Raw genomic sequence first — 23,723 nt, forward strand, 5'->3', positions numbered from 1 at the left:
ATGGACACACTGTATAGATTTGGTGAAGATGTACATAAACATTACCAGTATGACAGTATGCCATACCGTCTCCCACATTATGGGCAAATCTGGGACGTTCCAGAAGAAGCAAATTTGGCAGATTATATGAGAAAAATGCTGGAAAAGCAAAAGGACAGGACCTCAAACATTGGAGAGAGACAAACGTGGATACATTTAACACATTGTAAGAAAGTGATCTCTGTAAACCCAGTGTGAGTACGGGAAGTGAGCAAGTCTGATAATAGTGTGTGGCTCGGGTGTTAAGATCCAGAGCAGACACGAAAATCAGCAGAAGCAATTACAAGCCACTGACCAGAAACTTAGGACACTGGCTTTAGGGAGATCCTGACTATGGGGCGCCATACACCATTATGGATGAAAACAGCATTGTGCTGCTGGGCGTTAGCGTTGGGAGCCATAACGGTCACTATATGGGGAATGCATGTGTGGAAAAAGGGAATTGACAACGGGAACGTAGAGAACACCACAACCAGAACAGATGAAATTACAATTAGTAATGCAATCGCTGGGTTAGCGACCCGGAACAATGGCTGCATTATGATTTTTATATGACTACAGGTTTTCCCCGAGCCAGTCATTGGTGGGGAAATACCTTTCTAACAAATGGCCACTGGGCGCAAAATTCTTATGGGTGGACAGATGATGCAGTTAAGTGGAAAAATATCATATCAAATTTAACAGTCAGCGGCCGAACCAAAACAGTGACATTCACAATAAATTCATTAGCAGTCCCGATAAGTAACCCAGTGCATGTCTGCCACACATTTGCACTGTGCGCCTACAAAGCGGGATATGATCCCTGCTGGAAGATTGTGCTGTGTCCAAAAACACCGTTCAAACCAACATGCCCTTTAAGCCAGTAAGCAGAAGTGACGTGTGGTGGTGGTGTGGAGATAATAGGCTTTTTGATAGATTGCCTAGGAATCCATCCCACTTTAGAGGGAGCAGCTCTCAATTCTAGAAATCTGGCCAATTTTTTTGGATCCTCCAAACTGTGACTGTCTAGCGTTGGGACCAGGAGGCAGAGCTGTGGTCTTATACACCTCTCTGCAGCTTCTCTCCCCCTGCCATCCCCTTATTACCCCATCCCCGTAGAGACGGTGCCTGCTCCCAGACCACCAATAACTAGCAAAAATCTATTTAAGCATAAAAATTCAAAAAGAAAAAATAATATAGCACCTTCAATTGCACCACAGACTAAAACAGTTAAATGTGGTCTATTAAACATTAGGTCTCTTTCTTCTAAGTCCCTGTTGGTAAATGATATAATAATTGATCAACGTATTGATTTATTATGCCTAACAGAAACTTGGTTACAGCAGGATGAATATGTTAGTTTAAATGAGTCAACACCCCCGAGTCACACTAACTGTCAGAATGCTTGTAGCACGGGCCGGGGCGGAGGATTAGCAGCAATCTTCCATTCCAGCTTATTAATTAATCAAAAACCTAGACAGAGCTTTAATTCATTTGAAAGCTTGTCTCTTAGTCTTGTCCATCCAAATTGGAAGTCCCAAAAACCAGTTTTATTTGTTATTATCTATCGTCCACCTGGTCGTTACTGTGAGTTTCTCTGTGAATTTTCAGACCTTTTGTCTGACTTAGTGCTTAGCTCAGATAAGATAATTATAGTGGGCGATTTTAACATCCACACAGATGCTGAGAATGACAGCCTCAACACTGCATTTAATCTATTATTAGACTCTATCGGCTTTGCTCAAAAAGTAAATGAGTCCACCCACCACTTTAATCATATTTTAGATCTTGTTCTGACTTATGGTATGGAAATAGAAGACTTAACAGTATTCCCTGAAAACTCCCTTCTGTCTGATCATTTTTTAATAACATTTACATTTACCCTGATGGACTACCTGCAGTGGGGAATAAGTTTCATTACACTAGAAGTCTTTCAGAAAGCGCTGTAACTAGGTTTAAGGATATGATTCCTTCTTTATGTTCTCTAATGTCATATACCAACACAGAGCAGAGTAGCTACCTAAACTCTGTAAGGGAGCTAGAGTATCTCGTCAATAGTTTTACATCCTCATTGAAGACAACTTTGGATGCTGTAGCTCCTCTGAAAAAGAGAGCTTTAAATCAGAAGTGTCTGACTCCGTGGTATAACTCACAAACTCGTAGCTTAAAGCAGATAACCCGTAAGTTGGAGAGGAAATGGCGTCTCACTAATTTAGAAGATCTTCACTTAGCCTGGAAAAAGAGTTTGTTGCTCTATAAGAAAGCCCTCCGTGAAGCTAGGACATCTTTCTACTCATCACTAATTGAAGAAAATAAGAACAACCCAGGTTTCTTTTCAGCACTGTAGCCAGGCTGACAAAGAGTCAGAGCTCTATTGAGCTGAGTATTCCATTAACTTTAACTAGTGATGACTTCATGACTTTCTTTGCTAACAAAATTTTGACTATTAGAGAAAAAATTACTCATAACCATCCCAAAGATGTATCGTTATCTTTGGCTGCTTTCAGTGATGCCGGTATTTGGTTAGACTCTTTCTCTCCGATTGTTCTGTCTGAGTTATTTTCATTAGTTACTTCATCCAAACCATCAACATGCTTATTAGACCCCATTCCTGCCAGGCTGCTCAAGGAAGTCCTACCATTATTTAATGCTTCAATCTTAAATATGATCAATCTATCTTTGTTAGTTGGTTATGTACCACAGGCCTTTAAGGTGGCAGTAATTAAACCATTACTTAAAAAGCCATCACTTGACCCAGCTATCTTAGCTAATTATAGGCCAATCTCCAACCTTCCTCTTCTCTCAAAGATTCTTGAGAGGGTAGTTGTAAAACAGCTAACTGATCACCTGCAGAGGAATGGTCTATTTGAAGAGTTTCAGTCAGGTTTTAGAATTCATCATAGTACAGAAACAGCATTAGTGAAGGTTACAAATGATGTTCTTATGGCTTCGGACAGTGGACTTATCTCTGTGCTTGTTCTGTTGGACCTCAGTGCTGCTTTTGATACTGTTAAAATAAAATTTTATTACAGAGATTAGAGCATGTCATAGGTATTAAAGGCACTGCGCTGCGGTGGTTTGAATCATATTTGTCTAATAGATTACAGTTTGTTCATGTAAATGGGGAATCTTCTTCACAGACTAAAGTTAATTATGGAGTTCCACAAGGTTCTGTGCTAGGACCAATTTTATTCACTTTATACATGCTTCCCTTGGGCAGTATTATTAGACGCTATTGCTTAAATTTCATTGTTACGCAGATGATACCCAGCTTTATCTATCCATGAAGCCAGAGGATACACACCAATTAGCTAAACTGCAGGATTGTCTTACAGACATAAAGACATGGATGACCTCTAATTTCCTGCTTTTAAACTCAGATAAAACTGAAGTTATTGTACTTGGCCCCACAAATCTTAGAAGCATGGTGTCTAACCAGATCGTTACTCTGGATGGCATTTCCCTGATCTCTAGTAATACTGTGAGAAATCTTGGAGTTATTTTTGATCAGGATATGTCATTCAAAGCGCATATTAAACAAATATGTAGGACTGCCTTTTGCATTTACGCAATATCTCTAAAATCAGAAAGGTCTTGTCTCAGAGTGATGCTGAAAAACTAATTCATGCATTTATTTCCTCTAGGCTGGACTATTGTAATTCATTATTATCAGGTTGTCCTAAAAGTTCCCTAAAAAGCCTTCAGTTGGTTCAGAATGCTGCAGCTAGAGTACTGACGGGGACTAGCAGGAGAGAGCATATCTCACCCGTGTTGGCCTCTCTTCATTGGCTTCCTGTTAATTCTAGAATAGAATTTAAAATTCTTCTTCTTACTTATAAGGTTTTGAATAATCAGGTCCCATCTTATCTTAGGGACCTCGTAGTACCATATTACCCCATTAGAGCGCTTCGCTCTCAGACTGCGGGCTTACTTGTAGTTCCTAGGGTTTGTAAGAGAAGAATGGGGGGCAGAGCCTTCAGCTTTCAGGCTCCTCTCCTGTGGAACCAGCTCCCAATTCAGATCAGGGAGACAGATACCCTCTCTACTTTTAAGATTAGGCTTAAAACTTTCCTTTTCGCTAAGGCTTATAGTTAGGGCTGGATCGGGTGACCCTGGACCATCCCTTGGTTATGTTGCTTTAGACGTAGACTGTGGGGGGGTTCCCATGATGCACTGTTTCTTTCTTTTTTTTGCTCCGTATGCATCACTCTGCATTTAATCATTAGTGATCGATCTCTGCCCCCCTTCTCGGCATGTCTTTTTCCTGGTTCTTTCCCTCAGCCCCAACCAGTCTCAGCAGAAGACTGCCCCTCCCTGAGCCTGGTTCTGCTGGAGGTTTCTTCCTGTTAAAAGGTGGCCAAGTGCTTGCTCATAGGGGGTCGTTTTGACCGTTGGGGTTTTTCATGGTTATTGTATGGCCTTGCCTTGCAATATGGAGCGCCTTGGGGCAACTGTTTGTTGTGATTTGGCGCTATATAAGAAAAAAGTTGATTGAGTTGAATGTGTCGGGCTACTGTGCCTTAGTGTCCCTACTCCTCCCAGTAAAGGCCATTCCCATTTTAGCTAAGGACTTGCTGTCGCACCTACAGTCTGTGGTGCCTGAAAATTGGCATAGAGTAAAAAGAGATTGGAAAGGAGTGGGAGATCCAACATATATTGATGCAATAGGAGTCCCCAGAGGAGTGCCTGATGAGTATAAACTGGCTGATCAGATAGCAGCTGGATTCGAATCCTCCATCTGTTGGTGGTGTTCAATTAATAAGAACGTGGACAGAATAAACTACATCCACTACAATGTACAGAAATTAGGAAATTGGACTGAGGATTTAAGGCTGTCCATTCACAGTTAGCAGCCACATCCCTTATGGCCTTCCAGAACCGGATTGCTCTGGATATGTTGTTGGCAGAGAAAGGAGGTGTTTGTGCCATGTTCGGAGAACAATGCTGCACATTCATTCCCAACAACACAGCTGCAGATGGCAGCCTCACTCAAGCCATCGACGGTCTGAGGACGTTGAACAGGAAGATGAAAGAGCACAGTGGAGTAAACACCGAAGGCTGGGATTGGTGGCTGGAAGGGATGGGAAAATGGAGGTCTTTGATTTCTTCACTATTAGTGTCTATAGCAGTGTTTGCTGCGGTTCTGACATTGTGTGGATGTTGTTGTATTCCGTGTATACGTGGACTTATTAATCGAATGATTACAACAGCAATAGGGCCAGGAATGCCCACTTCAGCTGCATACCCTCTCCTCGGACCCGAAGCCGGGGACGATGACGAGGATGAAGATGGCCACAATGATGACTGGGAGCAAGGAGTTCCTGAACTTTTCCCTGACCAAACTAAGTACGATGACCCAGACACCGATGATGATGAAGACGATGACATAACCTCTGGGGTGTAAGCCTGTAGAACATACCATGATGAACCTCTTAGTGAAAATCTCACAAAACAGAAGTGCTAAGCTAGGTGGTGACTACTATATGTTTAACAGGCGATAATCAGGAGGGAAATGTTAAAGATTTTGTATAGTGTATATACGTTATCACTGTTAAACATTTGTACCTTACTCTTTCTTCATTTAATTGTACAGGCCTGCTGTGTGGTATCTGTGACACTGTTATTTTGGCTGTTGTGATTTTATGACCTTATGCTGTGCAAGTGCTGTGCAAGCAGGAACAGCAGATGCAGAACAGATGATAAGTGCAACCAGACAAGCCTGCAAGAACAGGATGTGCTGACCGCCACTGATAGACTAAACAAAAGGAAACGAAACTGTTTCTCCACGCAGCTGCAATCATTGGCATACGTGCCATGAGATGTTTTGTATTACGGGAGGAAACTTGTCATGCGATGTTTCCCCCCACCCTTAGGACAAGTTTCACAATGTGGGTAGGGCTTCTCCTAATAAAAAGAGTGAGCATGCAGCAGTCCTCAGTGCTCACAGTGGTACTACGTGTACGGACTGTCTGCACTCCTTGCGAGCTTCAATTGATATTCTGTCTCACTGGTGTTCTTGACTCTGTTTGTCTTGTTAAAGGTTTTAAGAATGTTTGGAGGAGAAAATACCCAACAGCTACCATGTGGCAGCAGAAAGCAAATGCACTATGGGCCACCAAAAATGTGGGGATGCAGGTTCATGATGCACCAACGCTCCATTTTCACACACAGCAAAACTCAAATGAAAACAACCATTAAATGAAATATAAGTAACCACAAAGGGAAAAATATAAAACATCACCTCAGGGAGCTTTAGTGGCAGATCACTGCTTGCACACTTTGATGCATTGATGCTGATCTGTTAACTCGCTCGAATAACTTTTGTCTGCTTTCTAAAGAGTACAGCATGTTCTTAGAAGGGTTGAGAGATGACCATGTAGCTGGTTTATTGTATGTGACATCCAAAGGCCTTTGACATCGAGAAACACCTGGGAAGAGCTAGTTACGAGTTCATTAGACAGGTTTTTAGAGATGCATTTATCTTTTCAGGAAAATGAAGGTCCAAGTCTTTAAAGTCCTGGTGCTGCATGTCTTGCACTATGGATGCAATAACTGGATGCTAACCAGAGCCTAAGGCAACGACTACATGTCATTAGTACTAGGTCTCTTCAGAGGATCCTCCTTGGGCACCGCTGGAATGTCTTTGTATCAAAGGAGCACTTACTATGGGAGACTAAGATGAGGAGGATCGCTATGAGGGAGCATCAGCTTTGACATTTTGGCTATGTGTCAAGTTTCTCTGTGCATGATCCAGCATGCAGGTGCTTGAGTGTTGAAGACCCTAGTGGATGGAGAAGGTCACTGTGGTCAGATTGTGGACCAGTTATTTTGCTGGGTGGTTGCCATCCGCGACCCAACGCAGTTCTGTGGTGTTGTGAATGCAACGAAGTGTGGCAGCAGTGCATGCGCCGAGATTTGACTTGACACTCAAAGCATGTCCATGACTAATAAAAAATAAATTCAACCCCTTTGTCCCCCTGTGCCTTATTTTGGTGTCAGATTATGCAATTTAGAGTTAGACACCCCCTAAATGGACTTGTAATATGGACTATAAACCCTGCGCCATATATGATCAAGATAAGCCCCTAGATTCTAGTCAGTTACTTAAGATCAATGCCTTCGGTACTTGGTGCGTCCAGAGGTCTGTCACTGGAATGACTTGGTGTCAAATAAGCAGTTACTTAGGCAAATTAGTTGGAATACTATGACCATGTAGTGTGATTTTGTTAGGGATGGGCTTGGTTCTGATCATTTGACGACCCATCAGATATTGTTTGGGCAGATTGATACCTTATTAATTTATTAACTATGAGCTTATGTGAGCATAAAACAGCGAGAAAAAAGAAAATAAAACAGACAAAAACTGATCTCCCATTATTTCTGCAAAGACAATGAGGCAGTGATGGTGGTGGCAGCTAAATATCTGCTTTGGCGCACTTCGACTCATTTCATGCCATTATACACAAATGTAATGAATACGCAAAGTGAGAAAATACTAATTGGGTGTCCAAATGTTGAGGACGCCCCACTGATGACAATTCGCAGTAATGTGTTTGGGAAAATTGAGCTACTTTCATTTACTTCTCTGCTTGTCTTTGCTGGAAAAAGTTCAGAGCTCATTAGATTGAAGTTGTTGACGTCTGATGTGACACACCTCAGATTCTGTGCAATAATGACAAATACCTTCCGATTGTGACTGTGGTGGATACTAGTTTCAAAAAACAAAAAGAAAGTGTGACACCTTAAGAAAACAAAGTAAAATTAAAGACAAATCAAAGTTAATATCTATTGACAGCATAAATCCGACCATAAGCAATACCTGCACTCACATTCTGAATGAACCAGTTCTTCAGGCATAAATATTCATCTCCACGCATCATCCAAGCTGATACCTGTGACATCTCACAGAAACTGTTTCAAATTCAAAATGCATGCTTGTTCTGCAGTGCAAGTTCCCACCTGTGTGAGGAGTTGACCAGTTTTTTTAATGAGCTGGGGTTGCGGATGAGTTTGTCGAGGAGGCAGACAATCTCATCAAACTTGGGGCGTCTGCTGCGTTCTCGCTCCCAACAGTCCATCATTAGATGGTATAGAGCCTCAGGGCAGTCCATAGGACCCGGTAACCTGTAGCTCTCCTCCACCGCCTTTATTACCTGCACCCAGAAAAAAACGAGAGAGAGAGAGAGAGAGACTAGAATCATCAAGAACCACAAGCAAGCCCTTAAAGTTGTCGTTCATGTTGGAGTATCACCGGTCCCGGTTTCATAAAAGGTCTAATCTTGTTTAGTTAACTAAACTCATTTAATCGACTAATCTTTTAAATGGACTGCATTTATATAGTGCTTTTCCATCTGCATCAGACGCTCAAAGCGCTTTACAATTTATGCCTCACATTCACCCCGATGTCAGGGTGCTGCCATACAAGGTGCTCACTACACACTGGGAGCAATAGGAGATTAAAGACCTTGCCCAAGGGCCCTTAGTGATTTTCCAGTCAGGCGTGGATTTGAACCCAGGATCTTCTGGTCTCAAGCCCAACACCTCCCCTATTTTGTTTTGACGTTAGTCGTTGCCCAAAGTGTGTAGTTGGCTAAAGTTTTGCGTTACCCAAGTGAAGTTTTTAGCCCGGTACAGAGGAGGCTAATCTTATTTTAGTCGATAAAACTTCAGTGTCTTACCTCAGAAATGGCCGCTCTCATGTACCAGCACTTAATGGAACACTCAAGATCACACCTACGTCACTTGTATTCTTTCAAAAGGAGAGTTTCCTCTGCTTTTGGCCATGGTTGTAGCAGGCGGCTGTCATGATATGTTTGTGACAGTTCTCACATTAGCCACTGGGTGTCACTGTTATGCTGAGCAGTGTTGTGTGCACAAAAAGGCTTGATGGAAGTGTAGAAGAAGAATTGTTCAGAGCTAAGCATGTTGTTCAGCAGTTCGTATGTGTCTGTAAATATTACTAAAGCCAGTTAATGAAACAAAGGCTGGATAGTTCATGACAATGACCAACCCGGAAGTAAACAAAACTCTCACGCATTGGAAACGTTTCTTGCCAGCGCCGCTCACGAGGCCACTATGTCCGTGAAAATCGTTGACTAACATAAGATGGCTAATCTACAAGTTTAGCAGTCGATGTGAAACAACGATAAGACGGATAATGTTGGACGACTAACTGTAGTCGACTAAGTTTAATAGATTAAAAGATTAGGCTGCTTTATGAAACCGGACTCAGGAGGATTTCCATAGGCGGCGTGGTGCACTAAAGTTACACTACAGGTATGCTACTGTTGTTTTTCTACACATTGCATGGTACAAGCCTGGTGCTTTAAGAAAGACGCACTATATAGCAATGCTTTACAACATCGCAAGGTGCACTATAACAGATTTTTGTTGCAATTTGGTACTTTATACATCAATAAATTGAACAGAAGTTAATCAAGTTGCAATAGCTAGTGTCTGACTGAAATGTGACATTTTTGTCCACTCTATTTTATCTCAGCTGGTTTGTATTTGCTACTAAACGGCAGAATAGGCTTCTCTGTGGATGACACTCGAAGCTGATTTGCTACTAATCCTGCAGAGTTTCTGCTGTTTATCTGACCCCACTCTGAAAACTCCAATGAGACTGCAAGCAAAGAATCCCACTGTGAAGATCAACTAATCCCAAAAACATGATTTAATTTGCACGGCCTACAGCCCAGTTATCACTTCTGTCTGCAACAAGATGCAGCAGTGAATCACAGAAACATTTTTTTTCCTGAGTTGGCTGAATAATAAATAAAGCCCGGCTCTTACCGCAGTGGAAAACAGGCTGCAGTTTTCAGCCTCGCTCTGCCAGTGCAAGACACTGGAAAGAATTGAGTTGTTAAGTTCATGACAGTCAGTGCTTGTGTCAAACTTGCAGAAAATATAAATATGAGCGCACCCGATGCAGGTGCACGCCCAAACGTACACGCAGAGTGAAGCATGAGCTAACAGCTGCACGTCAGACTGACATGGAGAAAAGATCAGAGCGTGAATGACAGACAGGGGTGGGAAATGTGGAGGACGGGCAAGGCGAAAGAAAGGGCAAGAAGAGGCTGCATTTTGGAGAGGGAGAAAGGAGGAGTGAGAAGAGAGACAAAGTGAGAGAAAAGCAGAAACAGAAGGAGAGAAAGAGAGAGCGCGAGAGAGAGCACGAGTACTTTCTTGTGCAGATCACAGAAACATAACATGATAACATGCATAACACTTTCAATTAAACATCAAACGTCTTCTCCTCTGCTCTCATCCTCCTCTCCAGACTTCTCACAGACAGACTAATAACCAAACGGAGAGGGAGGAGGAGGAGAAGAGCTCAGGATGAAGAGGTCACTGCCGGGCTGCACGTTCATACAGTTGGATCCATTAATCTTTGGACACTGTTATTTTTCCCCCATTTACCACAGAATACTTAACAAGTAATGAACATTCAAAGTTCAGAATTTCAGCTTTAATTTGAGATTTACATCTAAATCAGGTGCAGGATGCAGGAATCAGCTGTTTCTTGTATGTGGAAGCTCTTTTAAGAGATCAGAATTAGAGAGAGTAAGATCTGCTAAACCTGAAAATCTTTGTTGAGATTCTTGAAATGCCAGATGGCGGCTTTCATCACTGCCAACGCTCTGCCAGGCTTCCACTCCACCCGTTTTTAGCTCCTGCTGGTTCGTGCAGCATTTTGCCTTCAGACTTGCCTTCAGGAATCGAAAGGTTCACTCTACCTTTTTGCATTCGAAACTTCTCAGGTTGATTTTTTTTTCTCCTCAGTTTGCACAGCAAACAGCTTGTGAACCATTCAGCTAATTGTGAGGTAATATTTTCATCTTCAACGCTGCAGAAGGTGCCCTGCTGTTTTTTCGTCAGCTGCATCATCAATAAACAGAGAATCGCCTCATTTGACAGCCATACACACACTTCAACGTTAATTTGGGGGAATTTTTACTTGTCCTATAGGGGGAATAAAGATTTTTTTCTAAAATGATGAGACAAAGCCAAACTGAATGAAGACCAATGCCAAAATGCTCACAATTAAATTAAACTTTATTCACTGAAATTTTAAATAAAAATTCTCAGTAAATTTGGAAAAAGCAGGACCAAGAGACACTGAAGTCCTTTGGACTGAAAGAGTAATTTTGACCAAATATGGGGAAAGTGGCATTAAGAAAGTCATTTGTATATATATTCTCCCAAAACTGTTAACCTATCTGAGGGGAGCATGGGCATTCAATTGGAAAGTCCAACTTATCAAGGCCAGATAGTCACCCAAGGAATGTCTGCACAGCATCTCAAAAAATTCACTGAATAGTTTTTGAGAAAATTAAAAAATTTACAGTTTTTCAATTGCAACTCAAAATGCAAAATGAAAGTAGAAAAAGGAAAGTTACTGAGCAGTTTTCCTGCAATTGAAAAGGATGCAAAATGTCATTTTGGCACTTTTGGGGGTCCCTTGGAATTATTCAGGGACAATGAGTGTATTTTGTTTGTCTGCAGGCAGCCCCCATAAGTTTCTTTATGCAAAATTAGAGAAAAAGTTATTGAACAGAGTTTCTGCAATAAATTGAACAGTGCGAAAAATGGGCTTTTTTGTTTGTTTTTTTTCCCTGTTTTTTTGCCGTTCTTGGGAGGCCCACAGGCATTCAAATAGCTCCAAATTAGAGGTGTTCGACCTTGCGTGGTGTGATGCTATCTTAGATTATAAGCATGCACTACTGGCTACAAAGTGGGCCTATTATTGTGATTTGATCAGTAAAAACAAGCATAATTCCAAGTTTTTGTTTGACACAGTAGCATTACTCATTCATGGACAGCCACCTGTTAGTCGCTGTCCCTTTTCAGCACAGGACTTCTTGGATTATTTTGAGAAGAAAATAGAAGGCATTAGGTTAAGCATATCCCAGCATGCCTTGGCCCAGCCACTGCACCCTGCTATGGAGGTGGGTGTTACCACTGTGGTGTAACCTAGATTTACAGAATTTGATAGTATCTCACTAGGTGCGATGATGAAACTTGTAACCTCTACAAAAACCACAACCTGCAGTGATTAAACCATTACTTAAGAAATCTAATCTTGACCTTAGTGTATTGAAAAAAATATAGGCCAATATCAGATCTATCATTTTGCTCTAAAATTCTGGAAAAAGTGGTTTCACGGTAACTCATGGATCATCTTACTGAGAATAATCTTTTTGAGGCATTGCAGTCTGCCTTTTCAAACATATCACTCCACAGAGACAGCGCTCATTGAAGTAATGAATGACCTTCTGGGAGCAATGGACTCGGACACCACGACGGCTTTGGTGCTGTTAGATCTTAGTGCGCCGTTTGATAGAGTGGATCATAATATTTTAATTGATAGGCTGGAGAATCAGGTTGGGATTACTGGAAGTGCCCTTGTGTGGTTGACGTCATACTTGTCCAGTTGTTCTTACTGTGTTTTGTACAATAACACTACCTCTAACCATAAGCCCCTTTTCACACCGGACCTGCTTCGAGTTGCGTCCTGTGGCGTCATGACAATGCAAGAATGTCTGCGTCAGGTGCGAGTCAGAGAGAAGGTGAAACGCAGCCTGTAGGTTCTCTGCATAGAGAAATCAGAGTGCACAGTTTGGCTGCAGCCAAACTGTGCACTCTGATTTCTCTTCTAGTTTATATTTGTTCTGGTGCTGAGCTGCAGGTTTGTGCTCTGAGTTCTGTTATAGTTTATCTTTCTTCCTTTGACCGTGTGCACGTGCGTGCAAACGAACAGTCTGTGAGTAAATGTGGAGATGTCTGGAGTTATATTTGATGTGTACATGTCCTGTCTCTGGCAATCAGTCTGTGAGTAGGACTTTTATGGACTTTATTTAAACACATTTGTGAGAGAAGAGTGAGAAGCTGAAATCAGCAGCATTTTTTTTTCTGTGCTCTTTCTGAACGTGTAGTTTCACTGCATTGTGTACACGGTATAAAAACAATCCTGCCTGATTTTACACTGTGGGAACAATGGAACACAGCAGGAATCATAAATTGACGTTGTGTAACGTTGTATTGTGAGGGTGTGGCTTCCAGTCACATCAAGTAACGTCGTTTTGCCCTGACTTGCGCTGAAACCACTTCCTTTCTGCATCGCGTACAGGACGCAAAAAAATTAAACGTTTAATTTTTGGCATCTGATTTGCTTCGTCCTTTGCGCCCCTCGCGCTGTTGCGGCGTCGAGCTGCATCGTCTCAACACTGAGTTGCTTCCACGTGGCGGTGTCATGACGACGCCCGACGCAACTCGAACCAGCCCCGGTGTGAAAGGGGCTTTAGTGACATGAAGTTTGGGGTTCCACAGGGATCTGTCTTAGGCCCCCTGTTTTTCTCCCTTTATGTAGCACCCCTTGGCCATATACTGCAGCCTTTTGGGATTGCCTTTCATTGCTATGCTGACAATACTCAGTTGTACATGCCGATAACGGCTGGTAATCTCATTCACATAAAATCCTTAGAAGACTGCCTTGCATCATTGAGAAGCCAGATGTCTGGTAACGTCCTACTTTTAAAGTCTGATAAGGCTGAAATTATCCTACATTATCCTTCGACCTCCACATTAGAGACATTACGAGGACTGCTCTCTTTCATCTGTGAAATACGATAGCGAAGATTTGTCCCATCCTCTCTGCGGCTGATGCTGAGACCCCCGATTCATGCATTTATTTCTTCTAGATTGGACTATTGTAATGCTCTATTTTCTGGTTTACCACAGTCCAGCATTAGGGGTCTTCCATTGGTTTAAAATGCTGCTATCAGACTTTTGGCACGAAGCAGAAAGTTTAATCACATTATGCTCATTTTGGCATCCCTTCATTGGCTTCCTGTCTCTGTGAGATCAGATTTTAAGGTTCTGCTACTGGCCTATAAAATTGTTCACGGGCTGGCACCTCCCTTCCTGGCTGACCTGGTTAAGCCCTACGTACCGGCTCAGGCCCTGTGTTCGCAGGGTGCAAGACTTCTCTGTGTTCCTAAGGTGAATAAAAAGTCTGCGGGTCAGAGCTTTCTCTTATGCCCCTGCTCTGTGGAACGATCTCCCTGCGCACTTAAGGCAGTCGGATTCTGTGGAGACTTTTAAATCAAGACTTAAGACCCATTTGTTTTCCTTGTTTTTCCGTTAGTATATTATGTTATTTTTTATTCTTTTTACTCTTTTATGTTTTGCTTTTATTATGTTTTTAATCTTTTAATTCATTTTGTTCTGTTTTCCGAGTTGTGTTCTGTGAAGCGCCTTGAGGCGACTGTCATGAGTTGGCACTATATAAATTAATCAATTTGATTTGACTTTGATTTGATTCAATCAGAAAGCCCGACTTACCATGACCACACAGTCCCCCAAGGACTGTTTCTACCAAATTTCCAAAAGATTCATCGAACGTTTAATGTACGAGCATGCTATGGACCTTCACCCAAAGCACTAAAAATTACTGATCAATAACTACAATGTTGCATGCTGTTTCATGTTCACAAAAATTGTGCAGTGTGGCTTCCAGCTTGAATGATCAAAGTGTGTGCGCTATACATTACTTGACCAGTAGGTGTCAGAAGTCTCTAGTTTCTTTTATTTTTTCATTAAAACCTGTTGGTTTCCTGAGTAATCCTGCTGACGGACATGAGTGAAAACTTCATAACAGAAATAGAAAAAATAATTCTATACTTGACATAAAATATACGTCACACGTTGTCTGTTCAATCAAACTTACATCTTGATTGGACATCTCCCAGTAGGGTCTCTCTCCATATGACATCACTTCCCACATAACAATCCCATAACTCCACACATCACTGGCCGAAGTGAACTTTCTGAAGGCGATCGCCTCTGGAGCCGTCCAGCGAATAGGAATCTTCCCTCCCTGTGACAGAAACAGAAACGATGCGGGTTCAGACATCACCATGACACCCTGTGACATCACAAAAAGATCAGAACACACTGTTGTAGCCCTTTGAAATAATCAATTTAGGGTTATGCTGTGAACTTGCTCCTGTGTGAATGTTGAATCTGAGCCAATTATGAACCAGTTCTCACCTGTGGTAATGAATTCTAGACAGTGAATAAATGGACAAGAGTTTGGATACAAGACGTAGAGACGCTGCCTTGGTCAGTGGAAGAGAAAGGAGCAGACCCTTAAAAAACATGTTTTTGATTATGGGAGGAAACTGAGGAAAGCCACACAAACATGGGGAGAACATGGAAACTCCAGATAGAAAGGGCGGGAAGCGATCCCACAACCTTCTTGCCGTGAGGCATTAGTCGTAACCACTAAGCCACCGTGCCGCCAAGAGCCACATGTTATCTGAGGCCATTCACTGTGTGATGAAGGTGTCTGCAACACACCTTACATTGACCTTCTGAGCACATCCAACAGGAATGTGATCGATCCAGAACATGCTGGAAGGAGTATATATCTTATCTGGCCTGGGAACACCTTGGAATCCCCAAAGAGGAGCTGGGGGATGTGGCTCGGAGGGACATCTGAGCGATCTTACTTAACCCGCTACCACTGCAGTCGCCATGGAGAACAAAGTCCAAAACCTCGACGAACACAAATTTGTTACCAAGTTGTACTTTCTTCTACAATTTGTCAGAGATTAAACTACTACTTCTCGTTTTTGTCATCTTCATTATCACATTTAGTTTGCCAAGACTGAAAAGTTCACAGGACAACTGCTGAGTTCCAGAGGAAACTGTTACTTCAGCTGATGAGTAGGGAAATGAGTGTGATGAAGAACACAGCAGCAGGTTATCTTTGCTTCTGATTAGTTGAAGGGTGTGAATTATATGACTCACAGCTCTGTCAGGGAGAGCGATGAGCGAGGCAGTGAGAGGTAACTGACAAGATATTTGGTGCCGAGGCAGTGAGACTGTGCTAATTGAGTGCTGTAGTGCCTGAACCGGGTACTAATTGGCCCTTCTTCTGCAGGAGACAACCCATCTCCGATTGACAGGACGCCACTCAGACACCAACGCACAGCTCAACTTAAAACCTGACGCTGCTGATTGTGCGGACGTGTTTGTGTCACACCAGTGGTGCTAACTCCCTGCAGCCAGGACCACCTTAAAGGCTCATTTATGGTCAACATTAAATATGGGCGGAGCATTCTGTTCATGCTCTATGTTCATTTCGTACATATTTCTGTCTGTTTTCAGAAAGCCGACGTTTATAGTACCACCGGAAATAATAAGACAGTATAGGCAAGGTTCAAGTGAGACACATTCATAGGCAAAAGAACACAATGTCGGAATACTTTGATGAGAGATTTTTTTTTTTTTTAATGTATACCTTAATTTTTGAAGTACAACTCACACCTGTCCAAAAAAAAAAAAAAAAAAAAAAATCCATTTTGAAGATAAAAAAAAAAAGGAATACAAGTCACACACCATTTCTGTACGAGGAAATCTCTTTTTTAGCACATGTCCATACCACAGCCTGTGCTGTTACTTAATATAAGCATTTGTAAATTAAAAAAATAGAGCAAGATAGACAAATAGACATGCATTTTTGCAACAAATAACTGGTTACTTTGGGAGACTCAGATGAGGTGCATTACTTGCATTGTCACCATGGCCACATGGCTTGCTTCCCAGACAAGGATTCAGTGTGCAAGTCCCTTAGTGTTGAAGACCTCTACCAATCAGAAAAGGCAAAGGGCATGCCCATATGTCCCTTAGGAACAGCAGATAAATGGTTACTTTTGAGAGGTGGGAACGGACCAGATGTCTGTCTGGACGGCTGCCAACCACTATCCAGGGTAGTTCCTTAGTTTGGTGAATGCGGCAACATGCAGTAGGAGCACATGTTTGCAGTCCTGGTACAGCCCAAAACAAGACTCAACAGATGTCATCTACAACATACTAAACTCAGTTTTAGTGGGAAAAATTCCCACCAGCCACTTGACCAGATCCTCCTCTGGGACACCAATGTGTTCCACTGCCAAATAGAGTATACTGTTTAATTCCTGTTGCATGTTGTGGATCTACTCTGAAGTCTCCTCCAGTTGGCTGTGCCTGTCAAAGCTCCCAATAGTCTTCATCAGACACCAAACAGCTCATCTTAAAGTGGAGCAGTGGTTCTACTTCATGGTTCTTCCATTTCCTCACCTTGTCCATAAGGTTGAGTCCAGCAAATGGTAAATGGACTGCATTTATATAGCGCTTTTCCATCTGCATCAGATGCAGAAAGCGCTTTACAATTACACTCAACAAAAATATAAACTCAACACTTTTGGTTTTGCTCCCATTTTGTATGAGATGAACTCAAAGATCTAAAACTTTTTCCACATACACAATATCACCATTTCCCTCAAATATTGTTCACAAACCAGTCGAAATCTGTGATAATGAGCACTTCTCCTTTGCTGAGATAATCCATCCCACCTCACAGGTGTGCCATATCAAGATGCTGATTAGACACCATGATTAGTGCACAGGTGTGCCTTAGACTGCCCACAATAAAAGGCCACTCTGAAAGGTGCAGTTTTATCACACAGCACAATGCCACAGATGTCGCAAGATTTGAGGGAGCGTGCAATTGGCATGCTGACAGCAGGAATGTCAACCAGAGCTGTTGCTCGTGTATTGAATGTTCATTTCTCTACCATAAGCCGTCTCCAAAGGCGTTTCAGAGAATTTGGCAGTACATCCAACCAGCCTCACAACCGCAGACCACGTGTAACCACACCAGCCCAGGACCTCCACATCCAGCATGTTCACCTCCAAGATCGTCTGAGACCAGCCACTCGGACAGCTGCTGAAACAATCGGTTTGCATAACCAAAGAATTTCTGCACAAACTGTCAGAAACCGTCTCAGGGAAGCTCATCTGCATGCTCGTCGTCCTCATCGGGGTCTCGACCTGACTCCAGTTCGTTGTCGTAACCGACTTGAGTGGGCAAATGCTCACAATCGCTGGCGTTTGGCACGTTGGAAAGGTGTTCTCTTCACGGAAGAATCCCGGTTCACACTGTCCAGGGCAGATGGCAGACAGCGTGTGTGGCGTTGTGTGGGTGAGCGGTTTTCTGATGTCAGTGTTGTGGATCGAGTGGTCCATGGTGGCGGTGGGGTTATGGTATGGGCAGGCGTCTGTTATGGACGAAGAACACAGGTGCATTTTATTGATGGCATTTTGAATGCACAGCGATACCGTGACGAGATCCTGAGGCCCATTGTTGTGCCATCCAAGAACATCACCTCATGTTGCAGCAGGATAAGGCACGGCCCCATGTTGCAAGGATCTGTACACAATTCTTGGAAGCTGAAAATGTCCCAGTTCTTGATGGCCGGCATACTCACCGGACATGTCACCCACTGAGCATGTTTGGGATGCTCTGGACCGGCGTATACGACAGCGTGTACCAGTTCCTGCCAATATCCAGCAACTTCGCACAGCCATTGAAGAGGAGTGGACCAACATTCCACAGGCCACAATTGACAACCTGATCAACTCTATGCGAAGGAGATGTGTTGCACTGCATGAGGCAAATGGTGGTCACACCAGATACTGACTGGTATCCCCCCCCAATAAAACAAAACTGCACCTTTCAGAGTGGCCTTTTATTGTGGGCAGTCTAAGGCACACCTGTGCACTAATCATGGTGTCTAATCAGCATCTTGATATGGCACACCTGTGAGGTGGGATGGATTATCTCAGCAAAGGAGAAGTGCTCACTATCACAGATTTAGACTGGTTTGTGAACAATATTTGAGGGAAATGGTGATATTGTGTATGTGGAAAAAGTTTTAGATCTTTGAGTTCATCTCATACAAAATGGGAGCAAAACCAAAAGTGTTGCGTTTATATTTTTGTTGAGTGTATGTCTCACATTCACCCTGATGTCAGGGTGCTGCCATACAAGGCACTCACTACACACCGGGAGCAATAGGGGATTAAAGGCCTTGCCCAAGGGCCCTTAGTGATTTTCCAGTCAGGCGGGGATTTGAACCCATGATCTTCTGGACTCAAGCCCAACACCTTAACCACTAGACCATCACCTCCCACCAGCAATCCTGTAAGGAAGTCCCATTTCATCTGCTTCTATACGTATGAACCATAGGTGAAGGAAATCAAATCCACTGCTAAAAATTAAGAGCTTTTTCTTTCATAGTGGCTCTTCTCTGTTAAAGCTGCTTCAGATATTATAATTCTGTATTCTTCTTTATAATTTTATTCCTTTTTTGCTCTTCTTTCTGTACCACTTCAGACTCTGCAGTATTCTAAGATCACATGAAATTCTATTACTGAAGGACTCCATTTCAAGTCACGGACATTTCTGCATAAGCGCTTCCTCCTCGTAATCACTTCTGAGTTTGCTGCATTTTCTGTGAACCAAAGTTCTAACATTTGGGAAAATGCTGCTGTTAACGTCTGAGCAGCGACCCTCTGAAGATCCATGTATTTATTATAGACTCGCTAGACATGAAAAATGGTTCAATAGCTATATTTTAGAATGAACCAAAACATTCCTAGTCCTTTGGAGTGAGGTTCTGATTTTCTGAGAAGTTTGTAGTTCCTGAAAAAATTCCTGAAGTGTGGAAGAACCTTTAGAACGTTCCACACAACACAAAATGTGAGAGAAAGCCAGTAAACTCAGAATTAAACTCAAGCTCCGCGCTCGTAAAGCGCAAACCTCTGCCAACACCAGTTTCCAATTCCACAAATCTCTACCTTGTAAAATATTTTCAAGGTCAAAGTCCTGTTAGAAGTGGCTTTTCATAAGCTAAATTAGATGTGATCACATGTCAGCACTATGTATTTAGTTCATGCACTTGAATCAAACTTTTTTTTGTGGTGGTGTCAGGTTTTTTTTTTTCAAACTTTTTTGGTTTCTGAATTCTTTTTCAACTGGAAGATAGACGAATAGGCATAAAATTGGAACCTCCATCCAATTTTGATGGTGTAGATCCACAACAAAAAAATGAGAGTGATTGAAGAAGTTTTGACTAAGACATAATGCAAAATGTACATTAAATGGGTTTTTCAATATTAAATTCAAATGTCCACAAAATCCACAATCCAGATCAGATCCAGATTAAACTTTGTCAGGCGACAGTGAGTCCCAGTTTGTACCTCACTTTCAAATATGAGAGTGATTGGGGCATGTTTAAGATATAATCTAAAATATACATTAAATGTGGTTTTCAATGTAAAATTTAAATGGCCACAAAATCTGTAATCCAGATCAGATCCAGATCAAACTTTGTCAGCCAGTAAAGGACACCATCCTACATAAAGCTCTCAAATGTGAAAGAAATTCAATTTTGACAGTTGTGATTTTTTGAAAATTTGTTCAATATTAAATATAGGGATTTTTTTCCAATTTTCCAAGATTTTACCTGACTTTGACCTTCACCCTCTGACCTTGAAAACTGAATCAGTTCTTGCCTATCAGGATATGAATCCTCTGTGAAAAAAATAAAATTCATAATGATATATATGAAAAATTGTGGGTTACAGGCTGTTCACAAACAAACAAACAAACAAACAGGGGCGAAAACATTACCTCGTCCAACTTCCTTGGTGGAGGTAAGGAGAATGTCCACTGAAGTAAATCTAGACTTTTTCTCTTGCTATTATTCTTTCAAGACAATAGTCCAGTCTTACCCGTGTTGTGTATGCAGCCTCTGGGTCATCTTCCAGAACTCTGGAGAGTCCAAAATCTGACACTTTGCACACCAGATTGCTGTTGACCAGGATGTTCCGAGCTGCAAGGTCCCGGTGGATATAGCCCATGTCAGAAAGGTACCTGCATTTATGAAAGCACAGAACAGGATTAAACCACATCCAGGTCTCACTGAGAAGCCAACCATTCTCAATCGGCGTCGTGTTTTGGTACCTCATGCCAGATGCAATGCCACGCAGCATTCCAACCAGCTGGATTACAGTAAACTGAGCATCATTTTTCTGAAAAAAGGAGAAAACTATGACAGTAAAGATGTCATTATTCACCATTTTTCCCCAAACTGGTTCAGTTTCAGCATTTTTGTTTGCAAAATTATTTACTATTAACAGATGCAAATGCCGAAACAAATTATCAATTTAGGATGAGATGATAAATCACTTTTTAAATAAAAAAACAGGTAGATCAGTTATCTGACTGAACATCTCCAAACAAGATCAAGATCAGATTTTGTCAATGCTGACATGTAAATTCTCCAAGATATACAATCACATCGCTGTCTCAGTATGGGTGACCTTTGATGTAATAAGTTATTTTTCAAAAGAGGGTGTGTGGCTATCATAATGTTACATAATCCATGCAGTCGTTTTGACATAATCTTCTGACAGACAAATAAATAAATCAATGCAGATCATTTTATTACGTCCTTGGCGGATGTACGTAAAAATAAATAAATTAAAAACTCCCAACAGAACTTGGTTTTGGTAAGGAATCAAACCAACACCTTGATGCTGTGAGAGCGAACCACAGTTCTTTTGTCTGCACTATGGTGCTGCTGTAAGTTGCAAGAAACTTTGGTTATTTATACCCCAATGTGCAGTAAATGACAGGTGTAAACAGTATGTCTACACCTCATGGTAATGACTACACTCTGGCAAACATCTACACTTAATTATAATTAAAAAGCTCTGTAATGATAATCAAACAAGCCTGAATGCCTGGAGTGCTGCGTATCATCGATGGAAAACTGGGTCAGCCTCAATCATGGGGGGGCATCTATGACCTCTTCTTAAAAAAAAAAAATAATAATAATAATAAGTTATGGCATTCAGTTACTCGTCTTTTTAAATCTACCTTCCAGCAAAAAATCCATACAGACATCAATAATCAGCAAAGAAATTAACCTATGATATAGCAGCAAGGTCGTCAGCGAAACAAACCCAAACATCTGCTGGCTTTCCTGCTATCTTATGTGCTCTAAGTCATGTTAGCTCAAAAACGAGCTCAATGAAATCCTTTTAAGGCAAAAATCACCTAGTAATATATAAAATTACATGTGTTCTATTGGGTAATGTCTCAGCCACAACCTCTGGTGCTGAAACCTGAAGCCAATGCGGAAGCATCTAAACCTGCAGTTCCTTGAATGGCCACTTAACGGCGTCTCCAAAAGAGCGTCACTTCCCATGGTATAAAGTCCAACTTTAAAGCAGATAAAAGCATGTCGACAGCGCGATACAAAAATGGTTTTGACCTATACAGCCAGTCCCACCCCTGCCCCCTTCATGAAAAACATTGAGGGTTTATTTATATGCATCTCAAGATTTAAAGCTGTTTTAAATCATAAAATTATAAATACTTAAGAGCATGGACACTGTGAGTGACAACTAGTGTGCTGGGTTCTGCTAGTAGTAGCCACTAGCACTACCAGTGACTGCTACCTGCTGTGGACTTGAATGTGTAGTTTATTTTTACTACAAATATGGTCTAATATGTCTTGCTGTGCAGCTAATGGTATTAATGGACCGCTTAAGAAGTTGGTGCTCCAGTATTTACAAATAGTAAAATTTTAGCATTAATTTGTGTGTTAGTGCAGCAGCTCGCTCTGTGATGTGTTTCTGTTGTGACTCCTCCCACTCCTCCCTTGGGGACACAAACCCACGATGTCTGGCATGGGAAGCGGATGCTCTGACCAGTTGATTAAAACCCGAACATGCAAACTCCACACAGAAAGGGCAGGAAGTGATCCCACAACCTTCTTGCTATTGCAGAAGATTTGTCCAGCATATATTGTTTCCATCTCACCCTGTCCTCTGTATCTTCCTCTGTCACACCAACCACCTGCATGTCCTCCCTCAGCACATCCATAAACCTCCTCTTTGGCCTCCCTCTTCTCCTCCTGCCTGGTGGCTCCATCCTCAGCATCCTTCTCCCTATATACCCTGGGTCCCTCCTCTGCACATGTCCAAACCATCTCAATCTCACCTCTCTGACTTTGTCTCCAAACCGTCCCACCTGAGCTGTCCCTCTGATATGGTCATTCCTAATCTTGTCCATTCTTGTCACTCCCAAAGAGAATCTCAACATCTTCAGCTCTGCCACCTCCAGCTCTGCCTCCTGTCTTTTTGTTAGTGCCACCGTCTCTAAACCATACAACATAGCTGGTCTCACTACTGTCTTGTAAACTTTCCCCTTCACTCTTGCTGATTTTCTTCGGTCACAAATCACTCCTGCCACCTTTCTCCACCCACTCCACCCTGCCTGCACTCTCTTCTTCACCTCTTTACCACACTCTCCATTATTTTGAACAGTTGACCCCAAATATTTAAAGTCATCTTCTTTCACCACTTCTACTCCTTGTAACTGCACTATTCCACTGGGCTCCATCCCATTCACACACATATACTCAGTCTTGCTTCTACTGACTTTCATTCCCCTTCTCTCCAAAGCATATCTCCACCTCTCCAGACTAGACTCAACTTGCTCTCTACTCTCACTACAGATCACAATGTCATCTGCAAACATCATAGTCCATGGGGACTCCTGTCTAATCTCATCCGTCAACCTGTCCATCACCACTGCAAACAAGAAAGGACTCAGAGCTGATCCTTGGTGTAATCCCACCTCCACCTTGAATGAGTCTGTCATTCCAACTGCGCATCTCACCTCTGTCACACTATTCTTGTACATGTCCTGCACTACCCTAACGTACTTCTCTGCTACTCCAGACTTCCTCATACAATACCACGGCTCTTCTCTTGGCACCCTATCATAGGCTTTTTCTAAG

General features: G+C 42.1%; 1 protein-coding gene across 1 annotated transcript in view; it reads right to left on the reverse strand.

Annotated features, from left to right (window-relative positions):
- The window catches only part of LOC117529226 (ephrin type-A receptor 5), a 161,064-nt gene that overhangs the window by 9,458 nt on the left and 127,883 nt on the right, over window positions 1-23,723 (reverse strand). Inside the window, exons 14-17 of the mRNA XM_034191956.1 lie at window positions 20,876-20,943; window positions 20,644-20,785; window positions 14,750-14,899; window positions 7,978-8,171 (exon numbers count right to left, since the gene is read on the reverse strand). Coding sequence (XP_034047847.1) covers window positions 7,978-8,171; window positions 14,750-14,899; window positions 20,644-20,785; window positions 20,876-20,943 — 554 coding nt within the window. The remainder of the gene's footprint in view (window positions 1-7,977; window positions 8,172-14,749; window positions 14,900-20,643; window positions 20,786-20,875; window positions 20,944-23,723) is intronic.

The sequence above is a fragment of the Thalassophryne amazonica genome, chromosome 17, assembly GCF_902500255.1.
Source record: "Thalassophryne amazonica chromosome 17, fThaAma1.1, whole genome shotgun sequence".
Lineage (NCBI taxonomy): Eukaryota > Metazoa > Chordata > Actinopteri > Batrachoidiformes > Batrachoididae > Thalassophryne > Thalassophryne amazonica.